We start from the raw sequence: 23,556 nt of genomic DNA on the forward strand, positions 1-23,556 counted from the left end.
CATGCACTGTCCAAGGTAATTGGGAAACACAAAAATATCATGGGATGATTCATAAATGCATACACCCTATAAATGACCTGTTTAGGGTACACGGTCTCAAAAGTAGTTCGATGGAAGTCCGAACTCTAGTTTGTCCGAATCCGTAATCTGTAATTTGAATCATTACTTTTCTCATTTGTTTCTATGCAACGAAACAAGTGCTTATGTTCTCTGTTAGTTGCCTTAGCATCTTTTTTGAGTCCAGCTTCTGTATTTTATCAGGGGTGGCTATGAGGCACAGGACCTGGGGGCGAGGGAGAGGTTGGGTCCATGTAGATGTCACGAAAGTGGCAGAGAGGACAGTACAGTATTTGAGTGAATCCTCTCCGTACCTTAAATATATATATGAATATTCAGGCTGAAAAGATTGCATTATAGGCAATACAGTAATATCATTCAAAATAAAAACTATAGATTCAACATTTATGTCCATCGTACATTGCTTATTAAATTTTCACTTGCGTGCATCGTAATTTTCAGTTGATTTTTTAAAAAGTGATCTTGTGATTTCTAGCAGCCCTTTAACTTCATGTTTTGTTTACCATTTAATTTTGGTTTGTAGGCGTACTTGGGCCTTTTATAAAAGAAGGGTTGTCAGGAATTATATTGCTAGTTTTGTACATCTACTGGACTGGAATTCCATGGTACAGTAGAGTACAGTGTGTTAGCAAGGAGGGGGCCCTATGGCAATCCTTAGGACTGGAGGCTTGGGGCTTTGCCGCACAAGAGCCCATAGGCCTTAAGTTTGTTTACCGTCAAGCTAGTACCATTGTATAAAATAATAACAAAACAGCAGTATTTTTATCGAATATACCATACACAAATACAACCAATTATTAAAAGAAAACTTAAAATGATTTTTAATCTGCTATTTCATCAATGAGATTTCTACATTTTACTTGAAAAAAGAAGAAATATTGAAATGATAGCATGATGGCACTAAAATTCTTAAATTGATTACCAGCCAATTTAAGAGTCTATGTAAAGCGTATATAGTAGGAACGGTATTATTCTTGTGTCTGTTAATTAGCAAACAAAACATAGTATTTGTATCAATTGAAAGTTATTTATATAAACATACAAAGCAATTTAAGTGTTGAATTGTATTGTTTGTCTCAACAAAGACTATATTACATCATAAAGATGACAAATTCTTTTTTGTAAAAGTTAGTAACAGAGTACTTACTCAGGACGTTTCGATCTCTAAAAGAAACTAAATGAAACTTTTTGAAGATTTGAAGGCGGCCCGTATTCTCAAAAGCAAAGTCCATGACTGAAGTTAGTCCACTTTCAAGAATATGGGCCTATATCTTAAAATCATACATGATGGACTCACAATGCAAATTAATATTAACACAAAACAAATGTACTTTCAATCAACTCCTAGAAAACCAGGTATACTCAGCTTAGAACAATATTTAACCAATACCAATCAAAGGATTATAGCCACTATTAGTAATTAGTAACCTTGCTCCTCACTTATCAGCATGAAGGGCTTTTGAGTAGACCTGAATTATAGATAGTACATTAAATTTGTTTTCTCTCCAACAACTTGTGGTTTTCCTACCCGGCTGGTGTCGCTAGTGTCACCACTTATTTGCAATCCTGCCAATTCTTCAACCATCAACAGCATCATACCTAGCTAGAGGCAAGATTGCCTCAATGGACATTCCAATCATATACAGCATATTCAATTTTTGCCTCCCATAAATAATCATAATATTGCATATCAATATATATACACAGGTTGGTATATTAGACCATCAACATAAAGAAAACCTTCTAGCAGTAAAAAGTCTCCGCCTACATATTGTATCAGACCAGTAACTGGGATTCCACATGAGGGCTTACCTATGAAGCACTTTGGTGGAATCCTTGAGAGAGCCCTTGTGGAGGTCAAACACTCCAACATGTTTCATCATCATGGTGATGACATATGATGCAAGTGAAGGCATAGTTGAGTTTATTAGAGGTTCAGCCACACCATAGTACCTCTACCTCCCCCAGTTACAAGTATATGTATGTAATCATTTTGGAGTAAATTGTGTTTTATTGTATATCAAATCTAATAAATCAGATTAACTAACATTTTACACAATAATAAGTCCATTTATAGGCCAATATACACACATTGTTATCTTATATATAAAACAAGTATATTGCTGCAAAATGTTTTCATGACAGTTTAGAGAAAATAAATATAAATTACAGAACTTAAAATAAACTCACACCAACATGACTTATGACAAACGGCTCGACACAGTCACAAAACAAACAGGAAGAGTGCTCAAATCAGTAACAATTTCAATATCTAAAATCCATCAAAAATATTGGTTATTTATTATTTTTTTTTTTTGACAATTTAATTATTATTTAAAGGATAGTCATTAGTGAAGACATTTAATGCCAAGTAAAATTGTAAAGTTTGATCATACAGTTTATTTATATATTTTAAGTTTATTTATGTCTTTCTTTGCAGATACAGTACAAAGCACCTTTTTCCTACATTATTGTGGGAGGATGTGAATCATGGAGGTATACGTTTGTATACTCCATGATAGAAACAATGCAGATAAGGTGCCTTGTTCAAAGACATCAGCGAAATGCACAGCAACAGATTGAAAACAAACCATTCCCGCTGCACAACACTGCTTCAAAATAAGTAAAGGGCTTCTACAAAACCCACCACAGCCTATGATTAGCGTCATTTCTAATGTTTTTAGGCAGATGAACCTAATCACTGTCTTAGAATCCCTTTCACAAGACAAACACATGATGCTATACATGAACTTTGGGAATGGAGTTAATTTTGGTTGTTGAAAAGTAATAAACATATGTTGCCTGCAATGTCGCTTGATTACATTGGTGTGAGTGAAATTCTATTGCATTCAAAACTCCTAAAAACTAAGCTTCTTTATTACAATTAATCCTCAATTTGAAAGTCATAACAATAATGCCATAAAACTATGGGGGTTTTTTTTTTACATAAAAATGATAATCATCAATCATTTATTAATCAAAAAGATTCTACACAGATTCAACCCTTCTTAATATCATTAGACTTCTCTATATCAACAATATCGACTAAAAAGAATATTTCCCTTTTTTGTGTTAATTTTGTAAACAAGTTTTAAGTCTTTCAGTTAAAAACAAAAGCATATGGACATGTTTACACAGATATACAGCTAACATAGATACAGTCACTTAAAATATATAAAACAGCTATCATACTGTTTTGTGCAAAAGAAACAATGACATGCACAATTTTAATTATTCATAGATAATCATATTTCCCCAAAATTTAATAACAAGTCTTCATTTAACCAATTCTCTACTGAACAAAATTTTAATCCGCACCATCAAAAAATTTATTATTTGGTGCAGTGATATCTAAAGATGTAAATTAGGATGATAATATTGTAAACTAAAGCCGGGCAATCACTGCTTCGTACGACGATCGTACGACCGTGGAATCCAACTCCCCTCACTGTGAGCTTTAGATACGACCTCATCTGCTGATTGCCAGTGGCAGTATGAAGGGCTCATCATTAAAAACCATTTGTTGCGCACGCGTCATTGCGTTGTGTACGCCTTGGCATTGTGTACGCGTCATGGCGTTGTGTTCACCATAGAATTGCGTCGGCCAACAACTGTCCGACGCAATGATTGCCCGGCTTAATAGCTCCTAGCACAATATGGGAACAATTACAGCAAAAAAAATCAGAGGAACAACATAATGCAACTTTACAGGGTCATCTTGCAAAACACAAACCTAACAAATGACATTTCACAAACAATTAAATATGTTTTTGGACCCGCCATTTGAAAAGTATTTCACTATAATTTACAAGAAGATAAACACACTTAATGCATCAAGATCCTGAGTTAGAGTGACTTGTTGCTTGCTTCCAATGTAGCAACATCCCAAACATTCTATCAATCAACATAAATTTATAAATAATAACTTTTTTTATTTTTTTTCAAATTTTCAAATAATTTCTTTCATCCACTTTGGTTTGACCAATCATCTATTCCATATACATAGTTCTAAATCCTTCTGAAGAAAATGAAAAAATTAAGGTGTAATAAGCGATTGCCACCAATATTTCTCCTATACTCGACCATTCTCAAAATCAAACACATTCCATTTTTCACTCAAAAATTAGAGTGTGGTACTGCTTGGGTCATATAAAATAGAGATAGACTCTAAAAAATATAATAAAAATAATATTAAATTGTAATAATAGGCTTAATGTAATATTTACTTATTTGTTTTATTATTAATAATTAAAAAAAAAAAAGGCAGCACAGTATATAGTCCTGATCATCCACTCTTTGTAGAGGAAACTTTTAAAAGATGGTTAAACGTTTCATCCACATTCACATTTGATTTAAATATCCCACCTGATGTTTGCTGTAGGAATCGTGTCATTTAAACACATGCAGTTAAGCTAATAGGCTGACATGTGAGTGGCAATGATCTTGACCTTTGCTGAAGTTCATTCTCTACTGAAAAGGGTTTCCGATTTCAAATTTATGATGTAAACGAGTGGAAATGAAATTAGTATGACAATCATTCCAAGAGAAAATATCAGCGACTGAAAGAAAGAAAAGTAAACATTATTAAAAATATATTCATTTCTGCATTATTTATATTGTACATTAGATTAGACTGGATTTCTTTGGTGTTAATCACACCAATGATAAACCGTAATGATAACCCATAATGATAACCCATACAAATAAACAAAAGTGACATCCTGGAGAGTACAAAATCCCCTGTTCTTCTCTAAAGAGTGTATATTGTTCAAAATAAATTAGCTTTATAAATAATGGTTATTCCGTTTATTTTGGTATACAGTTTGTCCTCCAATTCCAGACCATTTTGGGACTTGAAAATTTGGGGTAGTCTAAGGTTTGGTCCAAAATTTAGAGGGTTAGCTTTGTGCTAAAAGATTGAAGATTGTTATTTGGTTCTTTTGAAAAGTGGTCTCGAATTTGAGGGGTCTCAGAATTAGATGGGTCTCAAATTAGAGGGGGCACTGAATGTTCTTAAGTGTAATATTTTTAAATCCGTTACGATTTAATCGTGCGGGAAATATACTCAAGGTGTATTTGTAAATGATTAGTTTTAATATATTTGCAAGAAGTCATGTGAGAGATTACCTCCTGTTGGCGGCTTGGTTTGAGAAACAGACGTGCAGTGTATGTCTGCCATGCGCTCTCCGTCCACGTGGAGTAGTATTCCGACTTCCATTGTGGGAAGCCGTCAACATCAGTGACGAATGCTGGGGATACAGCAACTGTAAATCCTGTAGCACTTTTCACACACGTGCCTTTTCTGTCTGGGCCTTGCATATATGTATAGTCAAAGAGCTATAGAGGATGTAGAGTAAAATAAATTAAAGAGAACTTATGACTACTTGAGCTTATTGGTTAGGACCTAACAGTGAACCCTGCTGGGGTATTTGTGTTGGTGAGAGTACTGCAGCGACAGACGGACTGCCCCTATACAGCCTAGCCTAACCACCCCTCTGAGCATTTTATCTTTTAATTAACCTACTGGAAATTCACAATGGAACTCTGCAATAAAAGAAAATATGAGAATCCTCTTCTTAAAACTAAATGCTTCAAAGATAGGCCCACATACCTTCGGAAATTGCTTGAAACTGGAAAAATTCTGTTTTATTGGTTGGTTTTTTTTATATTTTAATTTGGTGGTTTTTATTTTAATTTAATTTTTATGTATTTTTGTAATGAATTTTTATGTCTTTTTGTAAAATAGCAATTTTGTACAAATACTTCAGCATCTGCTGCAAATGTATTTCTTGTGAAGTGATTTATTAATAATAAAGATATTTATTAATAAAAATAGATAAAAATGAATGATAAAATATATCATTGCATTTTGGACAACTACAGCAGATGTACACCCATTTTAAGAAGACAATTAGTAAAGCGTGCTATATAAATAATTATTTAAAAAAAACAATACAGAAAAAAAAAAAGAATTTTCTCTTGCTTACCTCACTTCCTTCAGCATTCTTACAATCCTCACTTTTTATTTTATTATTAATATCAAGAGGAATGAAGGAAGCTAGAAGCTTCTGAACCAAACTTGCAAAAGGACTACGATGTGCCTCCGTTGGATGAACTCCTATGTAAAATTGATAGGGAATTTTTGCTGGGGAAAATAATAATATAACAGTCATAATCATAATTAATCTTTATTGTACATAAATAAAACTGACTACAAGTCTTCAGAATTTAAAATCAGGTTTTTCTTTTAGTTAAAAATATATTTTTTCCTCAAGTAGAAGCCCAAACTAATTGTATGATAGCATTCAATCTTTGATTCAATTCTTTGACAGTGGATTTTAGTCCAGTTGTGGCCCATTTTATCAGCCAAAATATATTAAGGGAGTGATGGTTACTAAATGCTGATTTAGTGCTAAACATAGTCAAAAGTATTTTCTGAACCAATTAACATAAGCATAAATAATGCAATTTCTATATTTGCATGGACCCTTATATTTGTGAACATTGGTAAAAGATTTTCGGAGTACGAAACAATTGTACAAATTAATTGTATTCATTTCACTTGTCTCACTTTATTTAATTTGATTATTTTAACAAACAGTTTGGCGATTTATTGTGGACAGAAAAAATGACCTTTATCTTTCCACTCAGTTTCATTAAGCTCTGTCCAGACTATTACATTTTATTTGACAAAACATGTGACATGCCTAAATATGGTCATGATGACATCACATTATGACCACATCTAAATGACTATATATGGGCATACAATAGATTTTCTTCAATGAAAATTTGTTAATCTGGACAAAGCTATAAAATTGTCTTTATTATGTATTATTACTCACACAATGAAGCAACATTTTCTTCATCAACGACACTTTGAAATAACGAGCATGTGGGTCGATAAAGAAAACAGTAAATAAGCTGGCTAGTCTGTAGGAAAAAAAAGAATTTATTATTATTATTATTATTATTCTTTCTTTAGGCACACAACACATGTGCCAAGGATTGCCAATAGCGAATATATATCACTGTCCTATTTAATTGAGATGTTCATCAATTTAACATGTCAGCTGCCAGCGACCAGTATACTTGTCTCAAAGGATGTTGCTGAGGGCGCTAGGGATAACTATACTCGTCAAAATCGGGGTAACATTCTAGCGCTTAGTACTTCACTGTTATACATTGTAGAACTACAGACTTAACGGTTGATAGTTCGGTAAGATACACCTAGACGATAAAGTACAAATAAGGTATATATGTTTGTTGTGATATGTTACCGCCAGTACACTCGATTGCAAAAAGCGGACGAGAAAACTCACACTTGGCAGAGGCAAAACAAGTTTACTCGTCCTCTAATATTTTCGACACATCATTTTTATAAAATTTCAAAAAGTATGTTTGTACACGTATAATTGTTTAGGCACACGGGAAGGAACCTAAAAAAAAGGTCTGGCATTCAACGTGTTAACAGTAAAATACTATTTCTTGGTTTCCAATAACTTGTATATGATATCTCCTCATTGTCAGATGTTGATCATGCCCTGTTGATGCAACAGGAAACATTCAGATAAATTTGGTTCTATTCATTATTATGAAGGTGTTGTTTATGTACAGGCATCCTTGACTACAAGGCTATATGCTCTGTAAGTACTTAGTGTATTAGTGAAGTAAATAATAATATAATTTGTCATGTACTTACAATATTAATATTAGCTTCTAATTGGTATACAACTGATGCATTATCAACAGCTTCAACATACAAAGCATTAGCAACTGCTGTTGCTACATCATTTAATTTCTGAATAGAAAAACACATTTTCTTTATTCTTCAATTGAAACAAAGAAATATTCATTACATTTCGCTACGCCCCACCCCTTGGGTATTGTTGCCCACATAACCCACAAACCACAGAGTGTTAAACACCCGCAAACCTGTGTTTGTGGAACAACACGTGTGCTTGTTTAAGAGATACAAGTATTCTTTGCTCTGTTCTGATTGGCCAGTTGTTAAGTTTGATTAAAACTCCTTAAAGATCCATTGATTAGTCCACCAGGTCTTTGCGCACCTTGTGTATTCTGCTTAAAGATTTCAATTTACCCATCCTAACTACAAGATGTTATTCAATTTATTCGGCTAAAAATTGTTGTGTTGCCCAAGTGCAGGGTCCGTCAGTTGAGATTTATTTTTACTATTAAGCAAAAACGAAACATGCTATGCAATATTTGCAAAATGAAGATCAACTGGAAATACATACTTCTGCTAAAGGACTTGTTGCTTCCTCATCATCAGTAAAGTTTAATCCTAAATATGACGCTACTTCAAAACGACTATTGTAGAATCTAAAAAAAATTAGAAAATCACTTTTAAGCATGAATGCTGTCAATTCTAAATACAGGTCTCCCTCCAATTAAGACCACTATTGGGACCAGGTTTACATGGTCTTTAGCAGCTTTGGTCTCTAATTAGAATAATAAAGATAAAAGACATTTGTTAATTTTGGACCACAGAAAAGTGGTCTGTAATTGGAGGGGTCTTTAATTAGAGGAAGACCTGTATTGCATTCGTTGTTAGGGTTTCATGGTTTAGTAATGATTTTTAAAATATTAATTTAGAATAATTTATAGTTTTATTCCTCTCAAACAAAAATGAGATGGCTGCAAACAAAGTGAAATCATCCCTTTACACATGTTATGCTCTGTCCACACTAAGAGATTTTCTTTGATAAAAAAATGTTGTACGCCCATATATGGTCATGATGTGCCTATATATGGTCATGATGTGCCTATATATGGTCATGATGTGCCTATATATGGTCATGATGTGATGTCATCATGACCATACTTAGACATGTCACATGTTTTTGTCAAATAAAATATAGATAGTCTTCAGGTACCATATATAAATTATATATTCTAAACAAACTACAAAAGTGTACAAAACGCTAATTCAGAAACAGTGTAAAAAGAACGTCAATAACAAAAATAAAGAATTATAGGAACAATTTAATTATGTCTAAAAAAAATTGCGATATCACTCTTGTAAATGCCACTACAACCAAACACAACCATCACTCCCACTCGCAATGCAATAATAAAATATATAATCACATAGATCACAGTGACTTTGATGATGTTAGCAATACACAACTAAACTAATGACTGTTTTCTTTAAGAATTTTCTGAAAATCTTCTTCCAGTGTAACCAATAGCTGGACCATGCCAACTTTGTCACTCCATATTTCGAAAACTCAGCAAGTACAGTACAGTATATGGATAAGGCAGACTTAATTGTGTACAATTTAAATTTCAATTAAAAGACACTTCAACATTATAAACGATAATGAAAGGGAAAATACAAACCAAAATTTACCTATTATTGTAGTATGTCTCATGGTCAGTTATAACCAGACCATCTATGCTACTATTTTTACGTAAAAAGCTTTGAAATGATGCAGGTGGTAAACGCTGGCCGTTTGGTGGCTTCTTTAATGACACACTTGTTGATCTAAAAGCATCTTGCAGTATATCAAAAAAGTACTACCAAAACAAAAGAAGCATTAGACTTGGTTGGATAGTAGTGTCTATTATATAAAGTATTGTTTAGATATATTGTATTGTCAGAAAAGATAGAAACAAGTTTTTCCACCCAGTCTAAAGCTAATTTCAGGGCCACCCTCCAACCTTTATTAACCCCCTTTCCCAACTTTAAAATCCACTCTTATTATTTAGTGTTAATTATTGTTATCACCCACTGGTTTTTTTTTACAGCTACAACCCTACAATTGTAGTTGATTTGAGCTTAAATTAATGACTAGACCTAAACAATGCTTAGATAATGTTTGATTATGTATGAAACATGCTTGTTATTCACTCAAAAACTGATATAAAAAAAAATTAGTACAGTCTAACAGCTACAGAAAGTGTATGCAAATGTGTCAGTTATATGTATCATAACCAATCAAAGTAAAGAATCCTCTGGATAGTTATATTTCAATGGATGTATCTACAGTACATCTAATTTAGAAAAACAATAATTACAGAAATGTAAGTGCTAATTCAAAATTTAGCAGCAAAATAATGCAAAATTAACAACAATCAGAAAGAAAGAATCCAAGAGCCCAATCACACTTAATAGTTACATCAGCTCAGGACCACCTCAGGGCCACCCTTTTTTAAGCGTGAACAATCAATCAATTTTAAGTCGGCCCAAAGTCAATTTGGTCCAACTATAAAGTCAACTCTGGTCCTGCAATGCAAGACCTGGGCTGACTCATCTTCATATCTGAACGTAAACTTGATAGCGGTCAATTATGACACCTTATACCATAACATTTTACGCAAAAAAAACCTGGCACAAGAGGGAAGTATTAACCTTCGCAGTGCGATCCTGAACTGACTTAAAATACTAACGGTGAACAGACGGTCATTTTGAGTTGGCTGCAGTAAAGGAGGTGATGGGCCAATATAACAAGTGTGATTGGATTTTAACTCATCTCAATGGTTGTTGACTTACACTTCCACCTTCAGAGTCTGGATCTTTGTGTGCAAAGTAAGTTTGATCTTGAGGCAGTCCAAGCTGGCGCAGTTCCAAGAACATTGCAATATTTTCAAGGTTTACTTGGGCCGGCTGCTCTTTTTTGTTATCCTCCACAACTGGAAATTGATTTCTTTGCATATCAAAAACTGTTCGTGAAGAGCCAATGTAGTCATAGCTTTCCTGTACAAAATAGGAAATTGAATTTACCAGTAATACATTCATGAATCAAATTCACTATCACAGCTGTCAATGGCTAAACTGCAACTTGCATTAGCAGTGCATTTATATAGAATATTATAATTCTTGAATGTTTTCTTGTGGTTTGGGTTTGGGCTCTTAAGGTCGGAGGTTAAATCTCATTTCCATTTGCTTGTGTCCCCTTTATTAAAGAATGAACACAAAAATAGTTGTCAAGTGTTAACCATGAGCCAGTGGGGTAACAAAAAAGTGAGAACCTTTTTTCAAAAATAGTAATTACAAAAACATGAAAGTTGAAATGATGCACAAGCAGTACAACAATGTGTTATTAGGGTGCTTTCGACTGCACGTCGACGGTAGGACATAGAACGTAATGACGTCACTAAAAGTCCTCTGCGCATGTGAGAACGTTGAGTTCTCGCAGTCGCATGGAACCTAGGACGCAATTTGGCCAAATCTACATATGCAGAGAATGTAGGAGTTCCAGTAGGACAGTCAAGCATGAGTGAATCTGTTCTAGCATTGCGTCGTTGCACAAATCGAAAGCTTCCTATCAGTGACATCATACATAAACCAAAACTTCTTGAATGCAACTGGTCTATGCTGAATACTGAAAACTCACTACCAATTTCCTCCATGGAGCAATAGTAGATGTATTTCAAATATTGCTTTTTTTTCTTTTCAATTATTAGTGTAAATTTGATTTGAAATGTTCTTTAGAAATGCTATGAAAAACATGTTATATCAAATTTTAACATACCCCATGGAAAAAAGCAAATAGAATGTTTTTGTCTAGTTTGCTCTTTTGATCTTCTGAAAGACTACCAAGGGCATAAGCTGCCGACAGTAACGTGATGAAACCAGTAGCTGCGAGTTCAACACCTGGCTCTGGAGTGACATTATAAAACAAACTTGTTGAATCCAAAGGTGCTGCAGCTATAATCACAGAATCAGTGTGTAGATCTTTCTTATTTGTGGGCTTCAGCGTGCCCCATACGTTGTAGTCTGATAGCGGATCACAATAGCCGACATATTCAATATTTGTTGGATTTGTCGATCGTCGCATGCATATTTCCGTGTTCACAGCGCCAAACATGAAATCCTTCAGTTCAACAGCGCACAGTGGATATTCCTGAGCTTCTCCTTTATCGTTTGGTTTATTTGTATCATTGTAGCACTAAGAATACAAACAAATTCAAATTACATTAACAAATATATACAGTACTGTATATACAGGTCTCCCTCTAATTAAAGACCCCTCCAATTAACAACCATATTTCTGTGGTCCCAATTGACAAATATCTTTTACTTCTATTATTCTACATAGCGACCAAGGCTGGTAAAGACCATGGAAACCTGGTCACAAAGTGGTCTTTAATTGGAAGGAGAGCTGTAGGCTTAAATACAGTAGTTTAGAGCTTTGGTGCACATACTCCAATTTCAGAGTTCTGGGTTTAAATCCTGTCTATCACCAGAATTTTTTTTTTTTCACAACTGACAGGGGTGGATCCAGGGATGTCTCAACCCTAAGGTGGTCCGAGAGCAGGTCCCTGAGAAATTTTTGTTTTCTAGATGCCCAGAAATAACCCCTGAGGCATTTTGGGTGGTCAATAATTTCTTTTCCCCCCTCAAAATCTGCCCAATTTAAAATCAATTCCACACAATAATAATGAGAATTGGCAGAGAATTCCTATCATCCATTTATATCTACTAAAATGGGCACTCCCAAAAGAACAGTCTCTCAATTGATAAGTCTCCAGGCAAAAAATAATACTATTTTTATACTGTAATCATAGTTGTCTTAAAGGTCGCTGTCATCCTGATTACTTACACCTACAATACTTTGAACTTCATCCTCATCAGTTAAGGCAAAAATTGGTATGTTGAAATCTAAGGCAAATAAGTTGGATCCAGGCTTGTTCCATTGAATTCCACATGATCCATACCCTGAAGAAAACAATTAATAACATGGATTATTTCATTTAAATGCATTGCACTCATTTTTATTAACAATTTTTAACATATTTCGTGAAGAAAATGCCATAATTCAATGCCTTTACAGCGAGTGGAATTTTTTATCAAATGAATAAATGATTAAAAGAATCAGTGAAAATATGCCGATTTGTGTGAAGAAAATAAATCAAATAAATACAAAGACATACCGAATCCTTCGTTAGGACATGACTGGTCGGGAGAGAATGAGAAATTTGCATCCATCACCTGGTCCTCAACATTTGTATGAATCACTAACATGCCATTAACTTTAGGTGAATCAGCCAGCTTTTTAACAACATGTCTGAAATCAAGAAAAGTTTTGATATTGGTAAAAATACTGAGTTAAAAAAATATCTCCTGTTAACTTTGCCTATTTGATTATTTAAATTTGGTGATAGGATTGTAATGAACATTATGAGCATGGTAATGTATACAGGGGTCCCAAGTCTCCCCAACTCACAGGAGTCTCCCGGAAATTGGTACTGTCTCCAGAAAAATAACCCATCTCCCACGACTACTACTGTATTAACAATTGTCTTGCGGAAGTCAGTGCCAATGCGTATCACCATGCACAGCAAAATAATAATAATTGTGTTAAGAAAGCTCATTTAAAAATCTCCCTGTTTTGGATTCTTCCAACTCGGGACCCCTGTGTATAGTTCCATACTTACGCTGTAAACATCTGTGGTGATAATATGGGCATATATGGTTCATGGGGACCCTTATTAAGCAGCCAATCAAGGTTGTCCAGATTTTCAATATAATGCACAACACCTGTGTTACCATTCATATCACCTGTGGGATAACAAGAACATTAAAGTGTTTATAGATAATTTAATTTTTTTAAATAGATTATTTTAAACTAATCAATTTATTTCATAGGGCCTATTATGTGAAGGTGGTCTGTCCAGCCAGAGCTGATAAATTGGAATGAAATCAAGAACATACTTGAGCATCCTGTTTGGTTGTCACGATTAAATCTTCTTACACAAGGTGCAAAGCTAATGATGTCTTTATATATCATATCCCGTGTCTTGCGTTCAGCTAATCAGAATGAGAAAAAGAGAAAAGAAAGAAAATTATTGTCGAGTACAAACATAATGACCATCGAAAAAGAATACCAGTCTAAGGGCACTGGTTGCTTGTACCATGCTGTAAAGTTTTTTAATTGCGCGGATGATACCTCAAAAAGTAGCTCAAATTTGTGCAGAAAATCAAGGAAAATAGGAGTGCAGAATCGTAACAACTGCATAGTACATTGTTTATATATTAAGATTTAGTCAAAGCCTAATTTTATAATATATTATTATTCCTCATGCAGGTCTTACTTTACAATCTGGTGCCCATACATTGCTCCTAAGCATTCAAAATTTATATATTTCAGCAAACTAAAAACACAGTCCTATTGTACATGCACTGCCAAATACATACAGTATTCTTCAAAGCTTTCAGACTCTCTTTATACACCTACAAGATTAGCATTTAAAATATTTTTCAATAACTAGTTTGAAATAAATGCTGGCATATATTGTTTTTAATTTAATGTATTAATGACCATTATCTTTCTTTAAAAATAATGATAATGTGCTCTTGCAATGTTATTTGCTGTGCTTGTGAAGTGCTTTTCAACTGGGGTTTAGCCTGCCAACCTAGCACCTTTGTCTAGAAAAATGAAAACGTATGAAGTGCAAGACAATATCAATCACCGGTAGGCCTAACTAGACCAAAGTATGTTCATTTTACTTTTTTAGGCTTTATATCATTATAAAAATACACTAGGCTGGGGGAGGGGGTGCTAGCCTGTACAAGGCTCACACAAAAATATTACGAATTATAGTAGTATTGCCTAGGCCCTAGGCCTGCCCTAGACTAAGCTAGTAGGGAGGTGGAAACACATTTATACATTATACACTGTATAGGCCTAGTGTTAGTGTTAGTGATTTTAACATGTTTGCTTTGGGATTGTGAGTTTTTGGTGGCAGCCTATGACATTGGGTATTAGGCCTATGACACTGGATGTTAGGCCCAGGCTCTAGACTAGCTCTCTAGGCCCCCTACTAGGGCCTAGGCTCTCTGGTTCTACCCATGAGAGTTCATCCCAGCCTGCCGGGACCTGGGCCTAGCTAGCGATGTGTCTACAAATATGCTTTGTAGGATTTCTTAAAGCATTTTTTATGAAACAGTTAATGATTTATGAAATAATTCTATTAAAACGTCTATATAAATTACCACTTAAGACAAAACCCAGCAACAATACGTAACAAAGACAAGCCAAACACTTCCGCACAGCCATGTTGCTTGATGACTAATGTCAAGTTTTGTTGATTATTGAATTTCTTCTGAAACCATGAAGTGAGCCCTCTACAGTTTGTAATCTTTTGTTACGATTACATTATTTAAATAGGCGTACTGTTTTTTTGGTTTGAGGGAGCAACAGGGTGACATGCTTTTAAAACTTGTTATTAATAGTACCTTATTCTAGGCCTATAGCAACTTTTGTTATTCAAATTCCAGTTACCTGTTTCTATTATTGGGCTACTGCTATTATTATAATTTTTTCCTACATTGGTTAAAACGGCCGTTAGACTGCGTCAACTACCTGGATGTCAACGATAGCTAGAGACTATGTTTTTTTGTTTTTGTTTTTATTTGTTTTTGTTTTTTTTAATGACTAAAATATGTTTAGTTTATTCTTACCTTCTGGATTATGAAATACCATGATACAATTCTATCGGGCAAACAATTTTAAAGACATCGGAACTATCTGATCGAAAGGAGCAAAACCTCAGAAACCTACATTTCTGTACTTGATTATAAATTTGCATTCAAACAGTGCTTTTCGCAAATGTGCCTTCGCCAATTTCAACCAATATTGGTCACGCTAAGATTAAATGTCAAACATTAATGAATTTTCAAATAAGATAGATACCGGTATATTTGGATACGTAAAGTTCCACGACCACAAACAATAGATGCATTGTAATTATATCATATCATATATCATACAATTTTATCACCAGAAATTTACAAAGCAGGCCTAGGGTTTCGATACGCAATATTTTTCCGCTTCAAGCGGAAAAAAATATTGCGTATCAAGCGGCTTGATTGATAACGATGACGTATTAAGTTATCGTTTATCCTTCGTACGTAAACACAGAGGCTAGAGGTCCGGTACCGGATACATTGTCGTTCGGGTGTAAAGATCCGGTAGCGGATTTTGACCAATAGGAAAGCGCGTCTGCTGTATGACGTGCCGCGTTTCGTCTAAAGAGATGCTAAATAAAGAAATTGCATTGCACTTTTGGAGACCAGTCTATGGGGAAAATCTACAGTATTTGAATGCATAGGCCTATAGGCCTACTGTATGTGCTTTAAACGCATGTAAAACGAGTGTCTTTCGAATTTGTGAGACGTGAGTGAACTTAATTGTCTTTTCTTATCTTATTTAATCATTCGCTGTGGCTGCTGTACTTAATAGGCCTATCCTTCGTACGTAAACATCGCTCGCTCGACGCTAATCAGTCACGTTAGTGTGTGTACGAAGCAACCAGATTGTTGCTGCTAGAGAGAGGAACCCATATCTTGATCGACAAATTTTGCAAATCCTTAGCAAAAAGAGCATGGATAAAAAGGTGTGATATTCTTAAAGATTAAATTGACTTTGTGTTGTTGTGTCTTATGTCTCTTTTTATTTTTATTTTCCTTTACTTTACTGTATATTTTCTTTACTTTTGTTAAGATTACTTCTTTGTATAGTTACCATGTTTGATGCACCACCTGTTGAGTGCCACCGATATAAATGGTGTATGTCAATAAATTATTATTATTATTATTATTATTATTATTATTATTATTATTATTATTATTATTATTATTATTATTATTATTATTATTATTATTATTTTTATTATTATTATTATTATCCGGTACCTTCTTTACACTCGAACGACAACGAATCCGGTACCGGACCTCTAGCCACAGTGGCTAGAGGTCCGGTATCGGATTCATTGTCGTTCGGGTGTAAAGATCCGGTACCGGATTTTAACCAAGGTAATTCAACCATGATTCAACAGAAGGACGCACATCTCCGCTCTCGAACATTAACATAGCGCGTGCGTACAGTCCTTTGATCTTTACTGTGGCATCGACAATCCGATACTAGTTGCGAATACAGCCGTCAATTATTAGTCTATGCGTGCCATTCGTTTTATGGTGTTAGTTTTTATTTTATTAATTTTGGGTACTTCGCAAAGTACGCAATGTCTATTACATCTGATTTTTTTTTCCGCGAGCTTGTTCAATGCTGCAATTTGATTTGTGAAAATTTGACCAAGAAAATGAAAAGCTATAGCAATTTAAAATTTACGAATTTTATAAAATTTCATGTTCTTATGTAACATTAATCTGTCATTTTGAAAATGTTGGCATAAGGTGCCGAAAACGAACATTTGAGTATATACAGAACATTTATTAATTTTTCTGCGAAGTGAGTCTCATGAACGACAATTCACCACAATTTTGGTAAAATTAATGTTGAAATGAAGAATATAATTTCAGTCTAATGTTAGTGCAAAATATCATTATGCCTTTGTAATCACCGCACGACGCGCGATTATCATGGCAACTAACACGCGCGTGGGTAATTCGTCACGTACGCTGACGGTTTGTGTTCTGGTTGCTATGGTTTTTGTGACGTTCAGCGTGCAGGGACGCACGTGCGCCTAGAATGTCGATGCAGGGTTATAACCTTTGATGTCCCGAGATGGGCGTCCTTCTGTTGAATAGACATTTCCGGAGTGTCAATCAAACTTAACAACTGACTAATCAGAACAACGCTAGGAATACGCGCGCGTCTCACAAACACACGTGTTGTCCCACAAACGCACGTGTTTGCGTATGTTTTAACATTGTCGTCTTGTGGGACCTTAGCAACAATATCCAATGGGCGGGGCTTAGCGGAAAGGTCCATTGCCTTGTTTTAACCAATGGAAAAGCGCGTCTGCTCTGTGACGTGCCGCGTTCCGTCCAAGAGATGCTAAATAAACAAATTGTATTGCCCTTGGAGGCCAGCCTATGGGGAAAATCTACAGTATTTGAGTGCATAGGCCTATTAGGCCTATGTGTGCTTTAAACGCACGTAAAACGAGTGTCTTTCGAATTTGTGAGATAACTGATGTGTTGTGAGTGAATTTAATTATCTTATCTTATCTTATTTAATTATTCGCTGTGGCTGCTGTACATATTTGCTTGAAATTAATTAGGATCATTGGTTAATTTTGCTTAAGCTGCCCCTGACCAAAATTTGTGTTGTACTGTACCTTTTGTAAATGTGTATTGGTCCAAGGAGGTATAAAAATAAGATTGGTCGAATAATTATGAAATAAATGAATGAAATGAAATAACAAGAAAGCCCTAAAGATTTTTGAGATAGGCCTACAATACACCATGAGTAGTAGAAAGAGACATCAATCAGCCATAATACCCTCGATACAAAATAGAAATAGTCTATACATAATTTTTTGTGACCCCTTGTTAGAATTTTTCCTCCATGTTGTTAGAATCAAGTCATAAGCAACCGCCGCTACTCACAGTCCGTGTGTTGTTTGCCTGTTTTTGGTGATATCAGGGAGTTGTTATATGAAACATAGGCCTGCAATACCGATATGCAATACCGATAATGAAAAACAGGCGGCCAAACCTGGGGTGCTCACGGATTACCCTCCTTTTAATAATTTAATGTATATTTTAATATCGTTTAATTATGGCACCGTGGAATTTTAGTGTAGGCCTAGGCCTATATCATAAGTTCAGTGGTCTAAAACGTGTTTTATACGTGCCTCCGTACAATTCAAACAAATTAAGTTAGTATTGCATGAAGATCGAAAGCATAATGAACGCGCAGGGCCCCAAACTGTGGGCATCATCACCAATTGAACTCAGCCAACTGAGTTGTTTGTGAAGTTTACCATCAATACGTGAATGCATTTTAATAATTCGTACAACCCTGATGTGTGTCCATTACAAGGCTTAACCCAGCTTGGTACGTGGTGTAAATTTCCAATAGGAGGAGAAAAATGTCTGCCTGGCCAGTGGAGAGGGGTTGTTGAGATGAGATTAGTTCCACATGATTTATAACATCTCTAGCCTACCAGTCTAATGTCGTTTTAATGATTCGATTAAATTATACTCCCCAGAATAATTGCTTCAAAAGGTCTCGCTTAAATCATTATCGTAAATCACAAAAAAAAAATGTTATAGGTCTGTCTATTTATCTATCGAAAAACCCAAATCGCTCTCGTAATAATGTTTTTTAATTAATCAATTAAAGCTCACCAGTATCAATTACTTTAAAACAGATGCAGACCTCGCTTAGATTATTAAATATTTGTTATATCAGGGAGTTGTTATAGTGCTGGTTATATTTATAAAAATAAAAAATAAAAATCTCTCGTGATAATGCTCTCGACATGAATAGGCCTATATTGGATTTACGTTGAAAGTTTTTGCTTTTCTTAAGCCCTATTCACACTATCAAATTTTGTTTAACAAAAAAAACTTGTGACATGCCTAAATATGGTCATGATGACATCACATCACGACTATAGGCACATCATGGCTATGGCAAATTTGATAGTCTGGACAGTAATTTAAATGGTTGACAGCTGACAAACTCGAGGTCAATCACTTTGCACATAAATTAATGGTAACGATGTGCCAATTATATTTAAATATTTTATATATCCCAGTGTCAGTGACTTCGATGACACAGTGTGCAGGGTGATGTGATCATGGATGGTTCTATCATGGAGCATAGCTCCATGGTTTTATAAAGATCGATCGGACTAAAAATCAAAATAATCGTGGGAAAAGGTCTGTTTTAAAAGATTGGATTGGATTGGTCGATGGCATTTTGTCCGGCCGAAGCCTTTTTACTGATTTGGAATGACCCGCGTCGGAAATTTTGGATGCTCATTATTGGCCTAAATTATATTAAAATTTCTGGAATGCATTAATTTAAAATGACCTTTTCTTCAATGTGACCGAAATTTTTATCTTGATGAAATTTTAATAACGATTGCAAGATGATCGTAGGGCCTATATCAGCAGCCGCAATGCCATTGGCTGGTAATCGATATAGCGCCACTAACGTCGAAACTATTTACAACTCAACAGTTCTATTTCGATCTGGTTGGTGTTTCGTTTATCATGTCATATTCCATTAAACATAAAACAAAAACTGGGTTATGAGTGAATAAATACATGGACAAAATTCATTTTTTTAATGAGTTTAAAGACAACCGTTGTCCATTAAGTGACATTCGTCTCATGGGCATAATATTCAATTCCGTCTATGATGTTCCACTACTAAGAACTATATCAAGTGAAGTCGAGGCACTTTAAACTGGCTCTAAAGACAGCAGATGTTGCATAAACAAATTCTACTTGACTGAATCATACTTATGCATACTGCCCTTTCACGATGTCATGGTTTCCACGCGTGCCCCTCGTGTTATCAACCTCATGATTTCAATATGTTGACATCATCCTCCACGAGACCCACTTTTTATAATTTCTTTTCTCGTAGACCTAATTCGCCTTCGTGATTCTAATAGTATTTAATGTCATATCGTACTTATTTACAATGATTATGTGTCCACCAATAATTATTGTCCAATCACGATGATCGTTGATGTCGATGTCTTGTCCATGCCCCGGAATCACGTTGCGCAACGATATCTTGAATCCATACTGTATTGTATTTATATATATATCTTGGACTCACCCTCCTCAATTGGCTGTATAGATACATCATATCTGACCGTGTTAGATGAACTCATGCATGGGCCTTTCCTATGTTAGGGGAAATATGTCTGGGCATGCAAAAATTGGTCCGCCGGATCGTGTTTGCATCAGGGATGTAAAAATATTCTTTTTATATCTTCCTTTTTTGCATGGTCCGCCGGATCAATTTTGGCGTCACAGATGTCCTGTCGTTGAATGTCCTTTGAAAAATCGTCAGACTTTAGCGATCGAAGCAAAGTTGTGATTGCAGTTCATGTCTAAAAGCAGGATTTTTACCATTTTAATCCACTCTCACCCCATTAACTTTCCGGCCAGGAGGTTTACTCTGGGACCCTAGGCCCGAGCGCAGCACTTTTGGCTCTGCCCCTATAAGACTAGGCTAGGTAGACTACATGTACATTTTGTGGGGCCATAATAGGCAGGCCTCTTGTATGACAATCAAAATTCATAGCGGTAGCTGAATAAAATTTGCGTTATTTTGGTACTTTAAAAAGGTCGTGACAGCGTTGTGTTACATCATGCGAAACACAGTTTAGATTCATGACCGCAAATGACATTCAAAACAAAACGATTATTGAATGATTAATACTTTTATTTAGCTCAAATATGATTGACATTTATAAGAATAGCTTAACCTATATTAAACCATGCTTTACATCAAACTTTAAAGTAGCATCAACCAGCAAAGCCATATATTATAATATATAATATATCCATGGGCGCTGATGTGATTATTTCGCGTAGGGAATTGTGACATTTTGAACTTTTCTCTGAATGCAATAACTTGGGAGTAGCGCTATCAAAGAAGACGTGTCACTGTTAGCGTTTATTTGTTATATATATATATATATATATATATATGTATTTTATATATATATATATATAATATATTCTTGTTATTTCTTGATGTATGTCCTTCGAAACTTTATTTGACGTTGTTATCTAGACTGACGATGTAGCAGCTTTATTTCAACCAAATCTATTTTTAATAAAAATTATTTTAATGATTTTAATTGTATTAAACATTTTTATTTATCGATTTTTAGTGCTTTGAAAATAATAATATTTAATATATCTACAGTACGAAGATAATTAGGCAATATTTTAAACTTTTTTAACATTTTCTACTGTAGGCTAAGGGTAAAGCTGTGCTTCCAATAAAATTTAATTTTATTCTAGTCTTAATTGAAATTATGATATTTTTTAAAGGTAATAATTCTAATTGTAATAATTACCGGTATATTTTATATATGTTTTAAGTGCTCTGCAAGTAATAATTTTAATATTTCTGTTGCAACTGTTTCTCGGTTAGTACTGGAGAGCTCTCTGACAGATGGGCATTGCTCTCTTTTTGAGTAATCCTACCAGGTACTGCTGAGTGGTTTTGTTTTTTTTTTCTTTTTTTTTGCATGTTCGTTCTTGTGATTTTGAAATTTTTTAAAATAAATGATATGAATGAGATACAGATTTTTTCATATTTAAAAACTAGGAGAAAAGATGTAAAAAGGGCGGTTACGCCCCCTTTTCAACAGTTTTCAGTTCTACACATTTTTTGGGCTCCAGAGCCTGACTTTAAACGGGTTTACACGTGTCAAAATTAAGTTCCTTTCTCTGAAACTTCAACAGGGCCGAAACTGCTTTATCTATTCGACGATGTTGTGATGCAATATCATATTTGCTGCATCTTCCTCCTAAAATTAGATACCACCCCACTCCCCTTCCCCCTCCCCCCCAACAATTCTGCCAGGCTAGCCGGCGAAAAGCAGAACATGGAATGCCATTCGCAATTGGTAAATCAGGCGGAATTGACGCTACAGCAGAGACTATCTTGTGTTGTTAGACTATCTTCTAGCGTTGAAGAAAGTGACTGAAGAAGTCGCTTAAACTGTTGCTGTTTTCAACCAAAAAAAGAAAATTTTCCTACTAGACTATCTTCCTCTAAAACTTGCAGGATGTCGCTCTCTTTGACACTGCTACTAGACTGCAATATTGCATTTAAGCCTTTCGTCCTCTAAAATTTGAATGACGCTGCTGATGGGCTGAGACGATGTAGATATTGCATTTTTTAGAGAGCATTATAGAGAAAATCTCACTCCTGATTGACACACATTTCAAAGAGTTGAATAAATCGACACCGTTGTATGATAACAACATAATAGCCTATCCCGAAAATTAGGTTAACAAGCGCTGTACATGTATGGTACATTTTATATAGCGATATTTCGTGCACTGAATATAAAAGCGCATTAAAAACATAAACAACTATGAAATACAACAAAAGACAACACCGAATAAATTTAATATAACAAGTTATTCTATTGAAACGTGTGGTAATCTTCAATTATGTTTTATAGCGGTGGTGTGATAATTGAGTCGACTGAACTACGCTACTCATCAGTAGCATATGGCCTATATAATACAACTAATTTTCGTTTGACACCAACACTACAGACTCATACACATACACTGGCATAAGCGTACAGAAAGAAATAAGGGCACTAAACTTTAGTAATCAATAATACCTCTCGGTTTGATAAGATAATAACATAGACCTACCCATTGATTACAGTGCAGTTCGTTGCTAGATCAGGAGTGACATTCCACTTTTAGATATGAAATTCTGCCTTAAACTGCCTTTGTAATTTTTATTTGAGTTATTACCGACATTGATTAATATCGAAGTGTGTGCTATTTTTTTAAAAGATTATTTATTATTATTTTCATTGACATTTATTTATCAGCAGAAAGGTGAATAAACGCAAATAATATATGCGGACATTCTTTATTTCTTTCATAAATAAAACCGAATGCGAATAGCAACTCATGTTTGCCACCCGTTCTGAGTGAGCAAACGATATGCACCATTCTGTTGTCGAAAAGCGAGATTGTTGAATAATGAGGACATTAAAAAATACTTATAATTGAATAGCCTCTAGGCCTAT

The 23,556-nt window shown here is 34.7% G+C and overlaps 1 protein-coding gene across 1 annotated transcript; it reads right to left on the reverse strand.

Moving 5' to 3' along the window:
* Nucleotides 1-2,383: 2,383 nt before the first annotated feature.
* LOC117114945 (nicastrin-like) lies at nt 2,384-15,169 on the reverse strand. Its single transcript, XM_033258577.1, has 14 exons — nt 15,041-15,169; nt 13,760-13,855; nt 13,483-13,606; nt 12,979-13,112; nt 12,648-12,763; nt 11,577-11,993; nt 10,595-10,798; nt 9,452-9,618; nt 8,337-8,421; nt 7,781-7,879; nt 6,924-7,011; nt 6,066-6,223; nt 5,206-5,415; nt 2,384-4,637 (listed from the first exon to the last, which is right to left on the reverse strand). Exons 1-14 carry the CDS (start codon nt 15,102-15,104, stop codon nt 4,539-4,541), a joined length of 2,061 nt encoding a protein of 686 aa, XP_033114468.1. The 5' UTR covers nt 15,105-15,169; the 3' UTR covers nt 2,384-4,538.
* Nucleotides 15,170-23,556: the final 8,387 nt, after the last annotated feature.

This window comes from Anneissia japonica, unplaced genomic scaffold (assembly GCF_011630105.1).
Source record: "Anneissia japonica isolate Jap-2015-1 unplaced genomic scaffold, ASM1163010v1 scaffold288189_len579620_cov203, whole genome shotgun sequence".
In the NCBI taxonomy this organism is placed as follows: Eukaryota; Metazoa; Echinodermata; class Crinoidea; order Comatulida; family Comatulidae; genus Anneissia; species Anneissia japonica.

What these genes read in the sequence shown, in the direction of transcription:
- LOC117114945 (XM_033258577.1), bottom strand. Translation starts at nt 15,104, where the DNA reads ATGGCTGTGCGGAAGTGTTTGGCTTGTCTTTGTTACGTATTGTTGCTG. An exon ending in AAGTTCAAAGTATTGTAGGT is followed by an intron (nt 11,994 to 12,647) that starts GTAAGTAATCAG and finishes TTGTATTCTTAG; the next exon opens with TGCTACAATGATACAAATAA. An exon ending in AACCAAGCCGCCAACAGGAG is followed by an intron (nt 4,638 to 5,205) that starts GTAATCTCTCAC and finishes TCTTTCTTTCAG; the next exon opens with TCGCTGATATTTTCTCTTGG.